Source organism: Hippopotamus amphibius, chromosome X, assembly GCF_030028045.1.
Source record: "Hippopotamus amphibius kiboko isolate mHipAmp2 chromosome X, mHipAmp2.hap2, whole genome shotgun sequence".
Lineage (NCBI taxonomy): Eukaryota > Metazoa > Chordata > Mammalia > Artiodactyla > Hippopotamidae > Hippopotamus > Hippopotamus amphibius.
This window is the reverse complement of record NC_080203.1, coordinates 126,477,552-126,498,958: the sequence shown is the minus strand read 5'-3', so window position 1 is coordinate 126,498,958 and position 21,407 is coordinate 126,477,552. Positions and strand designations below refer to the sequence as shown.

Genomic DNA, 21,407 nt, shown 5'->3' with positions numbered 1-21,407 from the left:
TTTCAGATGAAAAGGAAGATTTGGGTGGGGGCTGAGATAGGTTGTTTTCATTGTTTCTTTGGTTCCCTCAGAGCCCGAAGGAGAGGATTGGCTTATCGTATGCCATGGACCCAACCAAAGACCTGATTTGCCGTGGAAACCAGGAAACCAGTTGTAAAATTACTTCCTCTGTAGTGAGCGATGCTATATTCGGCAGGGAGGGGGAAGTGAAGCCGACTTCTTTTGTGTGTGTGATTCATATGCTTTCTTTAAAGAAATGGGTCTTGATTTTTTTTCCCCAGGTGTTCCAAGGCGACACCCAGAGAAAGATTGAGACTGTGCAGACCCAGTCATCCTCAGCAGGGTGTACTATGCAGTGAGGTCACTGGCACGACCAAAGGGTCTTTCTGGCAGCTCTAACTCGTCTCAGCAGTGGGGTCCACCGGTCAGCTCCTACTCCCCTGCTCTCTGCTTTTCCTGTTTCCTGGGGCTGCTGTCTCAGAGTACCACCAATTTTGCTGTGTCTCAAAACAACAAATTTATGCTCTCCCAATTCTGGAGGCCAGAAGTCTGAGACCCGGGTGTTTCTACAAGGTGGGTTGCTTCTTGGAGGCTGAGAGGGAAAATCTGGGCCATGCCTTTCTTCCAGCTTCCGGTGGTGGCCGGCAGGCCTTGATGTTCCTTGGCTTGTAACTGCATCCTTCCGATCTCTGCCTCCATCTTCCCGTGGTCTTCTTTCCAAAGTGTGCCTGTGTCCAAACTTCCCTCTTCTTATAAGGACATCAGTCACTGAATTGGGGCCCATCCTAGTCTAGTATGACCTCATCTTACCTTGATTCTATCTGCAAAGATCCTGTTTCCAAATAAGATCACATTCACATGTAGAGGCTAAAACGTCAACATATCATTTTGGGGGGACATGATTTAACCTGCAACACTCTCCTTTTCTGGTCCTCTTTCCTGCCACTTCCACTCAACCCTAGGCCTTCCCTTCAACCTCTCCCAATCTAATACTTCTTACTTTTCAGTAAATATCTCCTACTTATCTTGTCTAGTTTCCGGGGGCCTTATCTGAGCCCCAGGATGCCATCATTGACAACCAAGGCCTACCTCTCTTTGGGCGGAGAAGATACAGGGCCTCGGGCCCATGATGCTTTAAGCGAAGATTTTAATTTCTTTTAAAATCAGCAAAAGAATGAATATATTCCAGCCTGGATTATATTTGTCTTTATACCAACGTGGTCATAAAATATAATTTTTACTTTTTCTTTTTTTAAATGAAGGAAGGGGACCCATGAGGGCCAAAGCATCTCAGGCCCATGAAAGTCATAACTTGGTCCTGTTGACAACCATGTTCTCTTTTTTTTTTTTTTTCTTTTATTCTTTTAAAATATTTTTTAGGCCCAGCTGTATGTCCTGTGGGATCTTAGTTCCCTGACCAGGGATTGAACCTGTGCTCCCTGCTTTGGGCGCGCAGAGTCTTAACCACTGGACCACCAGGGAAGTACCCCACATTTTTTGTTCTCTTTTTTGATTTAACATATGGCATGGACAATTCAGGATTCACTAATGTGTTTCCAATGAAGGAGATTTAAATATTGATTCACAATCTCTTACCTGAAACCTATAGGCCAAAACTGTGTCAAATTTCAGAATTTGTATCTTCGCAAGAGAAGATGGTACATTCAGGATTTATTACAAAACATTTCCGATGGGTCCACGGCAGCCCCGATCATCACACATATGGCGATCTCTGCCGTGAAACCAGAGAGCCCCCACCAAGTGGATAAATAAAGATTATAGTAGCTCTAGGTCCGTTTAGGTCAGTTCAGATCAGGTTTTGCTGCCAAATAAGTTACCAAAAAAACCCCAAATCTTCTGATGCTTAGATTTTTAAGGATTTCAGAATTGCAGAGAGGAGATTGAGCATCTATACAAGGCAGGATCTGCATTAAGAAAATAAACCATCAACCACTGTCCTGGGTGCCAGAGGACCTGATTCTAACCAATTACTGTGTCCGTGATTTTTCTTTTCTTTTTGCTTGTGTCCATCTTTCTTTGATGCTGGGTGAATTACAGGTGACTGGCGCTGACTGTTATTTCATTCTCAAGAGTGGGGAACCAAACAGCTGATGAGAAGCTTCAGTTGCAAGGACGAGCTAGTGTGATTGGAGATCTTTTTTGTGGTGCAGGGCTGGGGCTAGGGTGAGGAGAGTGAGGCACTGGCTTTGGGTGCAGAATTTCAGGGAGATAGGCTCCCCAAAAGATCAGCAGTCGAGATACATAATATTTTAATGTTATATTTCAAAAAATCAAATTGGCAAACTCTGGCCCGCAGGCCAGTTCCCTATTTCAGTAAGTCGAGTTTTCTTGGAACCATAGCTGGGATGGGGGTGAGGCAGGTAAAAGACTGCTTTGCAAGTGCAGGGTCCGATTCTGTCATTATTTAATACTGATATATTGTCCATCAGGGACTTTAATTTTTTTTAACTGTATTCATCTTGATGACTGCATTTTTGGGTGTCCCCTTAAATTTTACACTCGTGGCCCTGCTTCTGTGCCTGTCCATTTTCCCAGTGAGATGCTCCTGTCTCCTGCCTGGAGTGCTGGAGTGAGACGTTTATAAACCAGGTGGATGTCAGAGGCCCCAGAGCCAGAGGAGGAAAGATGATGGGATTCCAAGCTCCAGATACACACTGTGCTTTAACCCTCCTGTTTGTTTTGTGACAGTTTGCCCCTGCCTTCACTTGTGCCCAAATTCCTGAACCAAAGGCTCTGGATTCAACCTTTTGAGGTAGTAAGTCTCAGGGAGGGAATCAGGAGGGGTCTGACTCCTCATGCAGACTTTCAACCCATCCCCTGTGCAGCCCCACCTGGCATACCGCTGCCGTGACTATTGCCTGCCAGCTCCCAAGTCTTTCCAGGCTTATATGCTGTGAACTGACCTCGCTCTGGTTGGCTTTAGCCTTCTCCGCTCTGCTGTGCCACCTACCGCTCATCCACCTGCTTTCCGTCTTCCTCAGCTTCATACACATTCCTTGTCTGCTGTGGTCTCCTCATGCCCTTTCTCACCTCGTAGGCTCCTGGCCCTTTGCTCTCACTGTAATGGGTGCCTTCAGCTCTCAGCTGCAGACAACAGAAGTTTGTTTCTTTCTCTCTCTCACTTTTATTTGCACAGTTTTACTCTCTATATTACTTGCATAATTGACCCTTTCACCCCTACTTACAGAGTTGCCATTTCTCTTTTTTTTCCTTCCGCATAGTTGCCATTTCTCTATTTTATTTGCAGAGTTGCCATTTTTCTTCTGCTAGGCTGGATGGTTTTTATTCCTTGGTTACACCTTAATGGGGGTAAATTCTCTCCAGTACCTTTCTTTGTTCTCTGGGATCTGGTTCCCTTTGATGTCTTTTTGGAGCCAAGACTTTTGGAAGCCAGAGGCGTGGATGTGGCCAAGAGGAACAACTTGGGTGGGAAGGTGTGGCTCTTGCCGCCGGGGGCTTTGGGCTCCGCCCTCTCGCCACAGAGCCCATTGGCTGTTGTGAGCTGGGGTTCACTCTGTGCTTGAGGAAGCGTCATACTCCGTTTTTTTTTTTTTTATTTTAATTAATTAATTTATTGGCTGCGTTGGGTCTTCGTTGCTGCACGTGGGCTTTCTCTAGTTGCTGCGAGTGGGGGCTACTCTTCATTGTGGTGCGCAGGCTCCTTGTTGTAGTGGCTTCTCTTGTTGTGGAGCACGGGCCCTAGGCGCGTGGGCTTCAATAGTTGCGGCACATGGGCTCAGTAGTTGTGGCTCACGGGCTTAGTTGCTCCACGGCATGTGGAATCTTCCCAGAGCAGGGCTCAAACCCGTGTCCCCTGCATTGGCAGGCGGATTCTTTACCACTGCGCCACCTAGGAAGTCCCACACTCCGTTTTGCATCTGTGAGGCCCTAAGGTGGATGGAGAGGCTTAAACAACCAGGGTTTTCTCTTCAGCATCTTCGCTAGCTGCCCGCTCCCCACCTCCCACTCTTCCCATCCATGTACATCTCTTTCAACTGAAGTTATTTGGAACTTATCAACCCCTGTTCTTACCTCAGGACACACTTTTGGGAGAATGGAGTTAGGAACCTCAAGGTCTTTATCCAGAAATCCTTTCTGCAATATTCTGCTCATTTCCATGGCTGAACCTTTATTTTAAGCTGCCTCAGATTTCTGGGAGGCCATATTCAGCTTGAAAAGTGTCAAAAGGCTCTTCTTCTGGTCTCCAGCGCCCCCTAGAGGCTTTTCTCCTCAATTGCTCAGGGTTGCGTGAGAGTCACGTTTGGAATTAGATGTTGAGACCTTACCTTGAGTCTAGCCAGGCTGCACAGCACGGCCCTGTCCTCTGGATGCCCCCAAGTAACCACATAAAAATGTCTCGCCTACCAACAGTATTCTGTTTACCATGCGAAAGGAAGTATCTGCAACCACCTGGCCATCTGTTCCCCAGGGAACTTTTTAAGAATTAGTTTTTAAAATTTTTTTATTAAGCTATAATTAAAAATTATAATAGGAAGCTGACAAGCACTCCCTCAGCCAGGTGATCAAGGTCCACGTCAACAGTGGAAGTTGTGTATGTGCCCTAGGTGAGCTGTGACCCGAGTGGCACTTGACCTCTGTGGTTGTCCTCCCCCAAAGCCATTACCCCAGTCTAGTCATGACAAAGACGTTGGACACATCCCAGCTGAGGGACCATCTACGTGACCATCGGCTTTCCCATCCTTGTTTTTCTCCCTAGTACTTTCCACCATCTAACATACCATCTTGTAATGTAAGCTCCAGATGGGCAGGTATTTTCATCTGTTATGTTCATTGCTATATTCCCAGCCTGAAAACAGTCCCCGAAATAAAGTATATGCTTAATAAATATTTTTGAATGAATGAATAAATGAATATAGAGCTTCCTTTTCCTTTTTAATTGCTGCATAGCATTCCATTGTATGACTATAACATCCTGGTTTACTTAACCAGACCACTACTCATGGGCATTTAGGTTATTTCCAATCTTTTGCTGTTGCTAACAGCCCTGCATGGAACATCCTAGTATATAGGCATTTGTATATGTGAGGGTCTCTCTTATGATCTACTTCTAGAATTGAAATTGCTGAGTGTAAGTATCTCTCTCCAATTGTGATAGATATTACAACTTTCTCTCCCTCTTAGAGGTGGCCTTAATTTAGACCCCTATAAGTAAAGTATGAGAGCACCTGTTTCTCCACAGCCTTACCTACACAGTAGAATCAGTGAAAAATGGTATCTCAGTGTAATTTTTTGAGTGAAGTTGAATATATTTTCCTATATTTAAGAGCTATTTGTATTTCCTTGCTGTAAACTGTTAATATATTTTCGTCCATTTTTTTATTGGATAATGTGTCTTTTCAGTGATGCCTAAAAAGTCTTTACATGTCAAATATATTACTCCCTTATCTGTGATATAAACTGCAAATACTTTCTCCTACTTTATTGTTTCACTTTTGGCATTGTCTACTGTGCTTTTTGTGAGGCAGAATTTTCACTTGTGTGTGCTTTAACTGCTTTCTTTGTTTTTCTTTTTGACCTCTGCTCTATTATTTTTCATTATTCTGAAGTAACTAGGCAATGCAATTAGACAATAAAAAATAAATTAGATTGCATAAAGGGTGATAGGAAGATCATCATTATTTGTAGATGGTTTAATTGCTTAGCCAAGAAAATCACACGGAGAGGCAACTATTCCAAATAATCAGAGAATATAACACAGTGATTTGGTATAAAGTTAATATATAGAAATCAACAGTCTTAGTGTACACCAGTGAGCACCTGTTAGAAGGTAAGATAGAAGCAATCTGTTCACAGAAGAAGAATGATGCATAGAACTTGCCCTGTGAGATGCTAGCATACCTAAAAACTGTCATCATTAAGACGTGGTACCCACATGTGAATGATGAAGAGACTGACCAAGTAGAAAAGGAATCTAGAAATAGATTGAAATACATAGGAAAGTTAGCATATGATAAAGAGAGCAATCAGATCGGTGAGCAAAAGAGTATTCAATAAATGATGGTGGGGCAACCAGGTCTCCATTTAGAAAAAAATAGCATGGGTCCCCACCTCACATTTTATGCCAAAACAATTGCAGTGGGGTAAGATATCTCAATAGAAGAAAATGCAATCATAAAGCTACTAGAAAAACAGATGCTAAAATTGTTGTTGTAGAACTGAAGTGTGGAAGGTCCTTTATGGCTTACGCTGCCCTGAATGACCTCATTCACACTCATGGCTCTACTCGCCATGCCTCCCAAAGTCATCCCTCTACCAGAACTCTCCTCTGAGTCTAAGATGCACATATGTAACTGCCTACTGGATATCTCCGTTGGAAGATCACAAACTCACCTCAAGTTCAACATGTCAAAGTTAATTACTACTATTCACTTCCCCCTTCCCCAACCCCAAATGATCTTTTTTCCCTCAGTGAATGGCAGTCTCATTCATCCAGTTACACAGACCAGAAACCTGGAAGTCACCATGAATTCTTCCCTCTCCCTCATAATCCAGCCTCCCCATTATCATCTATTGCCATGTCTCTCAGTGTTACCTCCTAAGTATCTCTTGAATCCATTTCTCTTTATCTCCACTGCCACCATCTTGGTTCACAATACCATTATCTTGTTCCTGAAGGTCTCTGCCCTCTTGCTAGTGACAACTGTAGAATAATGAGCATGGTACCATTCTGCTTAAAACCTTCAAAGGCTTGCATTGCTCCTCAGATCAAGATCAAAATCCAGTCTTACCTTTTCTTACATCCCTGACTTTCTTTCATTCCCTTATATTCACGTGCTCATTCAGACAAGGACTGAAAATTTTCCATTGACTGTAGTGACATGGAGATACTAAGGACTTCTGCAACATCTCTATACGTCATCTCTCACATGGCATTCCAATCCTCTTGGCTCTACTTCTTATTCTGAATCCTGCTGTTGCAGGCAGTTCTCTGCAGGTTTCAGTCGGCTTTGAGGACTTGAAACCTGGTGTGCTTTGTCTCAGGCCCGCAGCATGCTCCTCTTGATTCCTGTCCAGGGCCCCTCTGAAGGCACAGCATGGGAAATTCAAAGGAGTACACACAGGGCCTTTGCATATGCTGGAACATTCTTTTGACCTCCTTCTGTCTTATATATCCCAAATCAACCTTAAAATCACATTTCAAGTTTCACTTCCTCAGGGAAACCTTTCCCAGTCTCCATGAAGAGGCCAAATCCTCCTCTTTTTAAGCTCTTCTAGTATCACTTCTTTGTGTCACCGTTGAAATCTTGTAATGCTTTTGCTCACGTCTGTTTAACCCACTAGACTGTGAGCTAATTTATAAGCTGTGTGTGTCATCAGATAGACCCCCCCCCAGGCCACCCACTAGCTAGGAAAGGACAAGAAAGAGTCAGGAAGTGACTTCCAACATGTTCACACTTGGAAATCACGTAGGCTTAGATCTGCTTAGGTGTTGAGCAAACTTCATATCGTCTGGGTTACTTGCCAGAGTTTCACGCATCCCCGAGCTTCATTACTCCCTTGGCACATCTGTGTCTCCCAGAGATGTTGAACTTGAAGACCTGGGGTGGCCGCTACAAAAGCTGCATATTTCAAGCTGTGAATCATCTTTTAACACACATTTTCTAGATGTATTAGTTTTCTAGTGCTGCATAACAAATAACCCCCAAATTTAAACACTTCAAACAATACCCATTTATTAGCTGAAATTTCTGTGGGTTGGAGTCTGGGTGGGCTTGCTTGGGTTCTCTGCTCTACGTCTCATAAGGCTAAAGTCAAGGTGTTGGCCAGCTGGTCTCTTATCTTGAGGCTCTGGCTGAGAATCCATTTCCAAATTCATTTGGGCTGTCAGTCAAATTCAGTTTTCTTTGTGGTTGTAAGATCAGGGCCCCCATTTCCCTGCTCTCAACAGGGAGCCACTCTCAGCTTCTCCAGGCTGCCTGCATTTCTTGTCGGGGGCCCACCCCCTCCATCTTTAAGCCGTGATGCGTCCAATTCTTCTCCTGCTTCCCATCTCTCTGACTCTTGCTTCCACTGCTAGCCAGGGGAAACGTTCTGCTTTTAAAGGTGTATATAATTAGATTAGGCCCATCTAGATAATCTCCTTTTTGTCACATAATGTAACATAATTCCACGAGTAATATCAGGGGCAAAGGTCATAGGGATCATCTTAAAATTCTGTTTACCACACCAGGTAAAGCAGGGCTTTTGTTTAGTAAAAGTTAAACAGCAGCGCCTTCATGGTGCTGTATTTGGAAATAACCACAAGTAACTGAAAATGCTTGCAAGTCCTGTTCCACTTTAATTTGCATCTTGTAAGGAGCTGGCTTTCCCTTGGCTGTTATGAATGGGCAAAAATTATTGATCCTCAGGATACTCAAATTCCATATAAAAATCTTTTAAAATGTAGGAAGGGTATGGCAGTGACTGTTAGTTCACTAACCCTAAATTTTAGGAGGATTTAAAATGAAAGCATGCACTTGGTTAACTCACAATAAGGACGTGAGTTGGGCTTTAGTGAAAAATATCTTCGTAAAGATTGGTCTCCACACCCAATGAAAGAAGATTTTGAGGTTTTTTTTTTTTTTTTGACTGTAACCCTTGATCATACCAGTCACATTAATCTGTTCATTGCTTCATATAATTACCAAAATATATTCAGCCCCCTATTAAGAAAGAATCGCAGAAAGGGAGGCACTCTGCTAGATGTTACAAGGAATGCAGAAAAATATAAAAGGTTATTGTCTTCCCCACAGAAGTTTACAAAAGCAAAAGAATGGTTATTGATGCAATGTTTATAAGAGACATATAAGTAGTAGCCTCCCTACAAAAAGTTTTTTTGAGTGCTGTCTACATTTGAGGAACTCTTCTGGCATAAAGATTTCAAAATGAGATTGTGTAGCGTGATGGGTAGTGGTTAAAAACACCACGTTGGAATCAGATGGACTCGTCTCGTCTCACCTCTGCAATGTATTAGCCTTCCGAAAGTGAGCGAAGTCTCTGAGTTTGTTTCTTCACTTACAAAATATGGATAATAATAGAACCTATCTCATTGTGTTGCTGGAAACGTAAACATGGGCGAGAAAATGTTTATGTTTGGCGTAATACGTGACGCTTTGTTTGCTATTATTATCAACAGAAAGTGTCCACTTTGCTTTCATGCTAGGACATAAGAGAATCTGATACATGCCATCATAGAGGTACAGAAAAATTGTGGGAAATACCAATAAAATCTATGGTTGTGTAGATAACGTAGAGATGACTCTGGCATAATAGAAGCTGGATCTGGACTCTCCTTGGGACTGGCCAAAGTTTCATCGAGTTACGCTAATAGGTTGAAGCAACAGATATATAGCTTGCTGTGCTATAGATCTAGTATGAACCATAGCCAGGGTCCAGCATCAGGCCCACTGTGGTGGGCGGCATGCGTGATGAGTGCTTCTGCAAAAGCTTTTCAGGTTTTCTTGTCATCACATCTCAGATAGCTTCATCTTTCGCTTCTTTGAGCAGCATGAAGCTGAACATGGTGAAAAGCTAAAATCGTTCTGAACCTAATTTAATGCAATTTTACTTAACTGTTAAGAGCACTCCCACTTCGAAACTCATGCAAAATATGGTTGAAGCACTGTAAATTTCATCATGAAATGCCTGGCCAATGTTGCCACTCTAATATTGTGACTCCACTTTGATTTTCCTTAGGAAAACATGACCCTTCACTTTTTGCTTCTGACCTGCCTTTTCCTGCTAGTCTCTGATTCCTGTGATTTCTTCACTGAAGCAAATTATTCTAGAAGCTATCCTTGCGATGAGAAAACCCTAAATGGCAGTGTTATTGCAGAATGTGACAATCGTCAATTACGTGAAGTACCCCAAACAGTGAGCAAATATGCGACAGAACTAGACCTGTCTGGTAATTTCATCAGACGCATAACAAATGAATCATTTCAAGGGCTGCAAAATCTGACTAAAATCAATCTAAACCATAATGTCAGGCTATGGCCCCAGAATGAAAATTCTGCTGTAAAGAACGGTATGACTATTACAGACGGGGCATTTCTCAACCTACAAAACCTGAGGGAGTTACTGCTTGAAGACAACCAGTTACAAGAAATACCGGCTGGTTTGCCAAAATCTTTGAAACAACTTAGTCTAATTCAAAATAAAATAATCAGGTTAACAAAAGAGAATACTTCTGGACTCAGGAATCTGGAAAATCTCTATCTGGGCTGGAACTGTTATTTTGCTTGTAATGATACCTTTTTCATAGAAAACGGAACATTTGGAAATCTTACCAGGTTGAAGGTGCTGTCATTATCTTTTAATCCCCTTTACCAGGTACCACCCAAACTGCCAAGCTCGCTAATAGAGCTCTATCTTAGCAACACCAAGATCGAAAACGTCAGTCCAGAAGACTTCAAGGGACTGAGATATTTAAGAGTACTAGATTTAAGTGGGAACTGCCCAAGATGTTTTAATGCGCCGTTTCCCTGCATACCTTGCAAAGGAGGTGCTTCAATTCAGATACATCCTCGTGCTTTTCAGACTCTGACCCACCTTCACTACCTAAACCTCTCTAGCACTTCGCTCAGGAAGGTTCCTTCCACCTGGTTTGACAACATGAATCACCTGAAGGTTCTGCATCTCGAATTCAACTATTTGATGGACGAAATAGCCTCTGGGGAATTTTTGGCGAAACTGCCCTCCTTAGAAATAATTGACTTATCTTACAACTACGAACTGAAAAAATATCCACAATACATTAATATTTCCCAAAATTTCTCTAAGCTTACATCTCTCCAGATGTTGCATTTAAGAGGCTATGTGTTCCAGGAACTTAGAATTGGAGATTTCCAGCCCCTGATGAACCTCTCAAATTTAACAACTATCAACTTGGGTGTTAATTTTATTAAGCAAATTAATTTTACCATTTTCCAATCATTCCCCAACCTGAAGATCATTAACTTGTCAGAAAACAGAATATCACCCTTGGTCAGTGATACCAAGCACCACAATGCAAACGGCCCCTCTTTCCAAAGTCATGTCCACAAGCCACGCTCAGCAGATACTGAGTTTGACCCACATTCAAATTTTTATCATAACACCAATCCTTTAATAAAGCCACAGTGTTCACGTTATGGCAACGCCTTAGATTTAAGCTTGAACAGTATTTTCTTTATTGGGATAAAGCAATTTGATGGTCTTAGAAACATCGCCTGTTTAAATCTGTCTTCAAATGGCAACGGCCAAGTGTTAAATGGAACTGAATTTTCACTTTTGCGTGGTATCAGGTATTTGGATTTGACAAACAATAGACTAGACTTTGATGATGATGCCGCTTTCAGCGAATTGCCATTGTTGGAAGTTCTAGATCTGAGCTACAATGCACACTATTTCCGAATAGCAGGGGTAACTCACCGTCTAGGATTCATTCAGAATTTAACTCAGCTGAAAGTTTTAAACTTGAGCTACAATGGTATTTTTACTTTAACAGAACCACACCTGGAAAGCATGTCCCTGGAAGAATTAGTTTTCAGTGGAAACCGCCTTGACCTTTTGTGGAATGCTCAAGATGTCAGGTACTGGAAAATTTTTAAGTATCTCAGCAATCTGACACGGCTTCATTTAGCCTCTAATAACCTTCAGCACATCCCCAATGAAGCCTTCCTTAACTTGCCCCAGAGTCTCACCGAACTATACATAAATGATAATATGTTAAATTTCTTTAACTGGTCATTACTGCAGCAGTTTCCTAATATCAGCTTGCTTGACTTAAGTGGAAACCAGCTGTCGTTTTTAACCGATAGCCTATCGAAATTCACATCTTCTCTTCAGACACTGCTACTGAGTCAAAACAGGATTTCCCACCTGCCATCCGGCTTTCTTTCCGAAGCCGGCAGTCTGATACACCTCGATTTAAGTTTCAACCAGCTCAAGATGATCAACAAATCCACATTTGAAAGTAAGACCGCCACCAACTTAGCCATTTTGGAACTACGTAGAAACCCTTTTGACTGTACCTGTGACATCGGAGATTTTCGAGAATGGATGGATGGAAATCTGCACGTCACAATTCCCAGACTGACAGATGTCATTTGCGCCAGCCCTGGGGATCAACAAGGCAAGAGTATTGTGAGTCTAGACCTCAAAACTTGCGTTTCAGATACCGTTGCGGTGGTATTCTCTTTCTTCACCTTTTTTGTCACCATCTCAGTTATGCTGGCTGCCCTGGCTCATCACTGGTTTCACTGGGATGCTTGGTTTCTCTATCATGTGTGCTTAGCTAAGGTAAAAGGCTACAGGTCTCTTTCCACATCCCAGACTTTCTATGATGCTTACGTTTCTTATGACACCAAGGATGCCTCTGTCACAGACTGGGTGATCAATGAGCTGCGCTTCCACCTGGAAGAGAGTGAGGACAAAAATGTGCTCCTCTGTTTAGAGGAAAGAGACTGGGACCCAGGACTAGCCACCATTGACAACCTCATGCAAAGCATCAACCAAAGCAAGAAAACAATATTTGTTTTAACCAAAAAATATGCCAAAAACTGGAACTTTAAAACAGCATTCTACTTGGCCTTGCAGAGGCTAATGGATGAGAATATGGATGTGATTGTCTTTATTCTGCTGGAGCCAGTGTTGCAGCACTCGCAGTATTTGAGGCTGCGGCAGAGGATCTGCAAGAGCTCCATCCTCCAGTGGCCTGACAACCCCAAGGCAGAAGGCTTGTTTTGGCAGAGTCTGAAAAATGTCGTCTTAACTGCAAATGATTCACGGTATAACGATTTGTATGTCAATTCCATTAAGCAGTACTAACTGATGTGAAGTCGGGGTTCACCAACATAGTAAACATGCACAGCAATGACCCTTCTGTCTTAGCTATCACTTGCTGTGTAACAAATTACCCCCAAACTTCATGGCTTAAAATGATACAATTTGTTATCTCATAGTCTCTGTGGATCAGGAGTCCAGGCCTGGCTTATTACTGGGTCTTCTGTTCAGGGCCTCTCAAAGACTGGAATCTCTGTGTCAGCCAGGGCCACAGGCACCTGCTGGGGTTAGTGTCCACTTCTGAGCTCACACGCGTGTGGTGGTTTTCAGGGTTGAGTTCTTCCTGGGCTGTCGGCCCAAGGCTGCCCTCAGTTCCCGACCACATGGACCCCTCCCCATGGCAGCTTGGTTCATCAAAGCCAGCAAGAGAGAGAGATTGCTGACACAGTGGAAGTGGCCATCTTTGTAATCTAATCAGGGAAGTGATAACCCATCACTTTGGCCATATTCTGCTTGTGAGAAGTAAATCACTGGCGCTGCCAGCTCCATGGGACTGATCGCCTTAGTCCTGGGAAAGTAGTACATGACCAAGATGGGCGGTTGTGATAGCCTCGCTCAGCCTGCCAGCTTGGTCATAAATGGTGAATACCAGGAGGGGGGCTCATTGTGGCCATCTTAGCAGCTGGCCTGCTATACCTTCTTTTCAATGTCTCAGAACTTGGGCAACTACAATAGTTCTAATGTTAACTTGCTATTTACATTTATCATATATCCATGGCTATGTGGCTATATTATGCTGTGGTTGCATTAGTCCTTCTTTTATAATTACTTTTATAAAGACTGGCTGTAATGTTTCACTTCTAAGGTTTAGATGCCATTTAAAGGCTAAGATGGATGATTTTTTAAGTGTTTTTTTTTTTTTTTTTACTTCCTAACTGGTTTTTAAAAGTGTGCAGCTAAATTTGAAGCATTTGGAGTATCTGTCAATTGCCATTGCTGTAAATCATGAAATTAATAATTAAAATGCTTCATTTCACATCATGAGCATATAATAAATACACAGTAGGGAAACAGATCTATAATATAAAATAAATTACCTAAATGTCTATCAACAGATGGATGGATAAAGAAGATGTGGTACATATATACAATGGAATATTACTCAGCCATAAAAAAGAACAAAATAATGCCATTTGCAGCAACATGGATGGACCTAGAGATCATCAGAGTAAGTGAAGTAAGTCAGACAGAGAAAGACAAATATCATATGATATCACTTATATGTGGAATCTAAAATATGATACAAAGGAACCTATCTATGAAGCAGAAACAGACTCATGGACAGAGAACAGATTTGTGGTTGCCAAGGGGGAGGGGGGTGGGAGGAATGGACTGGGAGTTTGGGGTTAGCGGATGCAAACTATTACATATAGAAGAGATGGACAACAAGGTCCTACCATGTAGCACAGAGAACCATATTCAGTGTCCTGGGATAAACCATAATGGAAAAGAATATTTTAAAAGAATGTATATGTATGTATAACTGTCACTTTGCTGTACAGCAGAAATTAACACAACATTGTAAATCAACTATACTTTAAAAAAATAAATAAAAGCCGGGGGATTAAAAAATAAAATAAATTACCATCAGCACTGGGTTTTGAAGAAAAAAACCTTTGGTAGAAATCAAAGGGGAGGGCTTCCCTGGTGGCACAGTGGTTAAGAATCCACCTGCCAATGCAGGGGACATGGGTTCGATCCCTGGGCCAGGAAGATCCCACATGCTGCGGAGCAACTAAGCCCGTGTGCCACAACTACTGAGCCTGCGCTCTAGAGCCTGCAAGCCACAACTACTGAGCTCATGTCCCACAACTACTGAAGCCCACGCAGCTAGAGCCCGTGCTCCGCAACAAGAAAAGCCACTGCAATGAGAAACCCACGCACCACGACGAAGAGTAGCCCCTGCTCGCCACAACTAGAGAAAGCCCATGTGCAGCAACAAAGACCCAATGCAGCCAAAAAACCCATAAAATTAAATAAATAAGAAATCAATGGGGAACAGTTTTCATAAAGTTTGTACATCAAGATAATCATTAACTGAGAAATTAATTCTATCTTTAGTTCCTACTCAGAAGACAAAGTCAGAATGCCTACCCATTGGTACCCTTTATGCAGTTCTCCCAAGTGTAACATGTTGGCATTCTCTACCACCTCTGCTACCCCTTGGTTCCTCTGCATCTGTCCATAGCTGCTTCTGTCCAGTGTAGTATGAATCCTGAAGAAATTGACCTGAAAATAACTGGAAATTATTTGAGTGTAAGAAAGTGAAGTCGCTTTAGAATGAAAAGAAGAAAAATCTCCAATCCCCCATCCTTCCTTAAGTACAGTCTCTTAATCTTGCACGATGAGTTATCTTTAAATATGAGTTTCTAAGGAACTGAACAAAATGGTGTATCTTAGTATTGACCTGGACAAAGTGGAAATCAGTCAAGGGCAATTTTAGCTTTGTCACATTGAACCCTGTTTTGAGACCATGATGTGAATAGAAAGGTATTTATGCTTGCGTTTGCTGAGGCATGGAAACAAATATCTAAAAGCAGGGGATCATTCCAGGAAGGGACACCCTAAAAAGAATGGTGGGGGACAGTTACAGCTCGTTCCTGTGGATGCCACATTAACTTGTTGTCTGGTAGAAGCTCATACCTGTGTTCTCTGATTGTTTTGGGGAAATAAAAATGTACATTTTTCAGTGGTAGTAATTACCGGTCTGTGTTAAGCTCACATACTTTGGTAGTGTCCTGTTGACAGAATGACAAGTTAATGGAAGTCACAAACAATATTACCTTTTCCTTAGCAAATATCTTCATAAAGTGAAGGTAGTGAAATTGGTGGTTAGTAAAAACATTTGTTCTTAAAACTCACTCATTCCTCACTTAAGATACCATTATAGGAAAATCAGGACTGTAATTTGGTGTTTTTGTTTGTTTTGTGTTGTTTTTGCGAGAGAAGGAAGGATAATTACTTGCAGAAAGTAAGGAGAACACCGGGGATCTTCCCTGATGCAGTGTCTCCCAGACCTCTAATTTGTTAAAGAGAAAGCATTGTTTTGTTTTCTGTTATTTTAAAATGAATATATGCTAATACCTGTATACTGGTTTTTAAACATTCAAATTTTACAAAAGGATGTATGATTAAATTTCAGTCTCCCTCCCAACACAACTTTGCTTCCTAGAGCCAATCACTGTTAAAGATTCTTGTGTATTCTTTTGTATTATATGTGTAAAGCCTCAGTTGCTGTAACCGAGAGATCCAACAATACAGAACTTTATTTCTGTATCCCATATGCTATGGCCTGAATGTTTTGTGTCCTCCCCAAATTCACATGTTGAAACCTAATCCCCAAGGTGGGACCTTTAGGAGGTGGTTAGGTCATGAGAGTAGATCCCTCATGAATGCAATTTGTACCCTTATAAAAGTAGCCCCAGAACCCTCCCTTGCCCTTTCCACCATGTGATGGCACAGCAAAACGATGACTGTCTCGGAAGCGGGCTCTCACCAGACACCGGATCTGCCAGTGCCATGATCTTGGACTTCCCAGCCTCCAGAATTTTGAGAAATAAATGTTTGTTGTTCATAAGCCACCCAATCTCTGGTATTCTGTGATAGCGGCCTGGACGGACTGAGACACACGTAACAGTTCCAGTGAGAATAGTTTGGGTTGGCAGGGCAGCTCTCCTTTACAGGGCCTTCAAGATCCCATGTTCCTTTCTCTTGTTGCTCTGCTGTCCCCTAGGGAATTGGCATCACGTGTATGGTCCAGGCAGGGTCACCGCTATGGGTGGGTTCCAACTGTAGGCACGGGAAAAAATAACAAGGCAGACTACTCAGACCAGTGTCTTCAGGCTTGGACCCAACAGTGGCACACATCTGCTCCCCTTGCATTAGTGAGGACCTGTTTGACCCCACATAACTGCAAGGTATGCTGGGAACTATATATATTTCATCTATAACTATGGAAGAAAGAGAAGGGATTTGGGAGATAGCTAGCAGTCTCTGCCACAACTTCTAGAAGTTTTCAGTTTGCATATCTAAGCCTTTAAATGCTCTCTTACCGTAAAGGAGCAGACTTTATATGACTATTCTACAGTTTGCTCTTTTCACTTAAAATTTCTCAGAGTGTATATCTGTTTGTTTAACAGCTGCATGGTACTGACTTACACTAATGTACCAGAAGGTATTTTCCCCGTCCTTTATTGCTGGACATTTAGATTGCTTCCGATCTTTTGGTATTACAAATAATTCTAGAATACTTACATCTTCGTGTTCAAGTATACATATCTTTATAGAATAAAATGCTTAGTACAGTGATATTCAACGTGGTCTGCAGACTGATGCTGAGTTGCACCCTGGGGAGTCACACCCAGACAGATCCCCCTCCGCACTGCCAGCACCACTTCCTGCCAAGAGGAGACTCCGTCTCAGAGGGAAGTCTCCACGCTTTTGACGCAGCTGGTTCCTACTCAAATACTCTACGCTGTTCATGCAACAGAAGTTGAGTGAGCACCTACTATGTGCACCAGATGTCCCTGTGTTAGAGCGCACTCATGGGGAGTTGTTGGACCAGTGGTGACTGGCTTGCCCTCCCCTCTCCGAGACCGGGCCTCAGGTGAGCATGTTTCCTTGGGGTGAAAGAGGGGAAGGAAGGGAGAGCTGCGGGAAGGAGCAGCTGTGTTCCAGCAGTCAACATCTGTGTGTGTGAAGGACTCCCTGGGAGGTCTACCAGGCTCCAGCTGGTCCTGCCGTGGTACTGGAAACCGTCCACACGATGCTCATTGCTGTGTGCTAAGGGAGCCAAGAGTTAGAGCACTCACGCTCCAGCTATAGTTAGATCCTCAGACCCCTTCTATTGAGATAGAATAGGCCTCACACATTCCAAACCTCTTCTTTTTCAAGGCTCCATCCTCCCCTAAAACCATCTTTGGTGAGAATATAAAATGATCAAGCCTGGGATACCTCACCTTGTATCTCATCTATCTTCTTCTTCAATTCATAATTTCTATTTAACGGACAAATGCTTTTTGAACAACTGATATGTGTTTAGTCCAAAGATGGGTTCCAAAATGGCCAAAATCTAGCAGCCAATCAATGGATACGTGAAATAGGATATAGCCATACAGTGGACTATTATTCAGCCTTAAAGAGGAATGAAGTGCAGACACACGCTACAACATGGATGTGCCTTGGAAACCTGACGCTCAGTGAAAGAAGCCGGTCACAAGAGACCACATGTTGTATGATGTCATGTATAGGAAATGTCCAGAATAGACAGAAATTAGGCAAGTGGTTCCCTGGGGGCTGGGGGATTGGGAGAAGATGGCAAGTGACTGCAAATGGCCACAGGAGTTCTTGCTGGAATGAGGCAAATGTTCTAAAATTCATCGTAGTGATGGTCGCACAACTCTGTGGAGCTACTGACAGCCTTATTTCTCTTCTTTGCCCTTTTTTCGATGGCTTTTCTAGCATGGCCCCGCCATGTCTGAAGCTCCTGGCATTTCTACTCTACACTCTTGAAGTCCTCCCTGTCGGCTTACTTTGGTCCTCTGCTTTCTGCTTGGAGCTGGTCAACATTTGCCAAACCCCTATTTGGCACTGATCTCTGATTGTTGGCCTCTGTAAAGAACCCTGAACCACAGGAATTAGGACGCCCAGGTCTGCTTCTAGCAACTCATTCCACCTTTCTGAGCATGATTCCTTATTTGTAGAATGGACTACATGGCCTCTACATTATTTTCTAATATTACAACTGTATTAGTTTGCTAGGGTCACCATAACAAAGTACCACAAACTGGGTGGCTTAAAAACAACAAAAGTGTATTGTCTCACCGTTCCGGAGGCTGGAAGGCTGAAATCAAGGGGTCTGCAGGGCCATGATCCCTCTGAAATGTGTCGGGGAAGATCCTTCCTTGCCTCTTCTAGCTCCTGATATTTGCTGGCAATCCTTGGTCTTCCTTCCCTCCTTCCTTTCTTCCTTTCTTTCTTCCTCTCTCTTTCTTTCTCTCTCGCTCTCTTTTGCTCACTCTCTTTCTCGCTCTCTCTTTCTCTCTCTTCCTCTCTCTTTCTCTCTGCGTCAGGTCTTAGTCGCGGCACCTGGGCTCTTGTATAGTCGTGGCTCACAGGCTCCAGGGCACGTAGGCTCTGTAGTTTGCGGCACACAGGCTCTCCAGTTGAGGCGCATGAGCTCTGTAGCTGTGGCCAAGGGCCTAGTTGCCTAACCGGGGATCAGACCTGTGTCCCCTGTACTGGAAGGCAGATTCGTTACCACTGGACCACCAAGGAAGTCCCTCCTTGGCATTTCTTGGCTTGTAGGTGCATCACTGCCATGGCTGCCTCCATTGTTATATGGCTGCCTTCCCTGTAGATCTCTCTCCTCTTCATATAAGGACACCAGTCATGTCGGATTAAGTGTCCACCCTTACTCCAGCATGGCTGCATCTTAACGAATAAGATGTGCAACAGCTCTGTTGCCGAATGAGGTCACATTCTGAGGTACTCGGGGTTAGGACTTCAACATAAAATTTGGGGGGTGGGGAGGACACAGTTCAATTCATAACAACCATGGCTTTTCTTCTTTAGAAATTGCTCAGAACTCCATGAAAGTCGAAAATGCCCTTGAGAAGGGAAAGTCATTTATGGATATTGGAAGAATAAAGGCAATTTCCCTCTCAGCTGTTAATAAAGCTATTATACTGATTTGGCCAGGTTTCCACCATCATTATTCTTGAACTTAAAGCCATAATAGTTTCCATTATTTCCCGTGAGTACAAAAGAAGTTTGCACAATTGTGTTCTCTTCCTTTCTGCCCTTGAGTGCTTTCAGGAAATGGACACATTGGTAAAGCCCCGTGTCTTACTCAGCAGTCACACTGTAGTCTTGGAGGAACAAGGCAAGGGATACTCTGTCTTGAGCCTGAAGGGGACATCTCAGGACTTCCTCTGCCAGTGACTCAAAATGGAATATGGTCTTTATAATGTCCCTTCAGTGTGCAAAGGGAAGACACTAGAGTTTCCAACAGAAAAACAAAAACCCCCACTTAGATAGTAGAACATTGCCACTGGGAAGCTGTTTATTTTTTGAGCCTATTAAAAGGTTCAAATGCATTTCTAATGAGAAATGCATTTCTAGTAGAGAAAAAAGACCCCTCTCTTTTAGCTTCCCAGTCTTCCTCTCCTTTGACATTATACCCAACCATTTTAGGGATAACTTCCACAGGGGTCAATACCAGTTACCGCCGACAGGTGGCAGCCACGGGCTGCCTAAAGCTTTGGATTCAGCTTCACAAAGCTCTCAGGGTGTGGAATCCCTATTGTTTACTCTGAGACTTGGCTTCTCACCTGCCTGCGGGCTCAACTCCTCCTCCAACCAGCTACCACAGCCTCAGAGCAAAGGAGTTGAGACTAAGTGCTGATAAAAAGCTGGATCAGTGCACATCAGAGAATGGGCTCTCTTTCATAAAAAGAGCACTTTTGGGGTGAACAGGACCCTACACGGTTTGTCCAGCAATTTCTAGGTTTAATCAATTTAGACATGAACCAGTAAACTCAAGTGCAAGTTTTTTATTGGCTCCTGGGGATGTCACACGAGGCTGGGAGAACTGGTTTTCTAGGTGTGGGGCTTCTGTATTTCCTGAAACATCTTCTAGAAAATGCTCTGAGGCCTTTCACTTCCTCCCCAGCCAGGGCCTCCAGCTGTAACTGGATACTAAATTTTTCTCAGACACTTTATAAACAACAGGAAGCCCCAGAAATAGAAATGTAAAGTGGGAGTGAGGAAAATGAACTCGGCTGCAGGGGGTCTCTCCTGGGCTGCAAAGTGCAAATCAGCTGGGAGTTTCCATGGGCAGATATGGTGCCAGGGCCCCACCCCAGAGCTTCTGATTAACTGGTCTGGACGCAACGTGGGTAGTTGGAGTTTTCAAAAGATCCCCAGGTGATTCTAGTGTTCAGCCAAGACTGGGAACCATCATTAGATGTGAGCCTTTGCTCTTGTGTTAATTAAATGCACACGCCTGCTAACTAGATTCCTGGTGCCTTGAGCACGTTTAAAATAAAACCGCAACCTTAGGAAGGAACAGTTAGCACAGGCTCAGAGAAATGGAAACCTGATTTAAATGGAGCATGAAGCAAAGTCACTTTTTTTTCTCTCTCAAATCGCCTCCGTTAACTGCTCCCAAAGAATATGAGCTTGCTGTTTACTTTATCCATCTCTGAATGAAGGGATTGTATTTGCTGACCTTCAAATATTTCCAGGTTGTCTAAGAGGAAGCCATGCGGCACTTCGGCTTTGACTGACCTGGCAATTTGTTTGCAAGACATCCCTTTGAACCTTTGCATTGGACGGTGAAGTCACCGTTTCTATATGTTGCCGAAACTCTGGAGCTGAAGGCTCCAGGCACAATTTAGGTCAAGTCTGTTTAAAGGTTAGTACACAGGGGCCACCATGGGATGCAGTGACATGGGTGAGCCCCAGGAAACGTCATTTCCAGGGCTGAAAAATGGCCATCTACCACCTTAGGTTGATGGTTACATTTTTAAACATGCTGTTGAGGCCCATGATTCTCTTGG

General features: G+C 43.2%; 1 protein-coding gene across 1 annotated transcript; it reads left to right on the top strand.

Annotated features, from left to right (window-relative positions):
- Positions 1-9,639: 9,639 nt before the first annotated feature.
- TLR8 (toll like receptor 8) lies at positions 9,640-13,215 on the top strand. Its single transcript, XM_057718019.1, has one exon. The coding sequence runs from the start codon at positions 9,724-9,726 to the stop codon at positions 12,829-12,831; it is 3,108 nt and encodes a 1,035-aa protein (XP_057574002.1). The 5' UTR covers positions 9,640-9,723; the 3' UTR covers positions 12,832-13,215.
- The last annotated feature ends 8,192 nt before the right edge of the window (positions 13,216-21,407 follow it).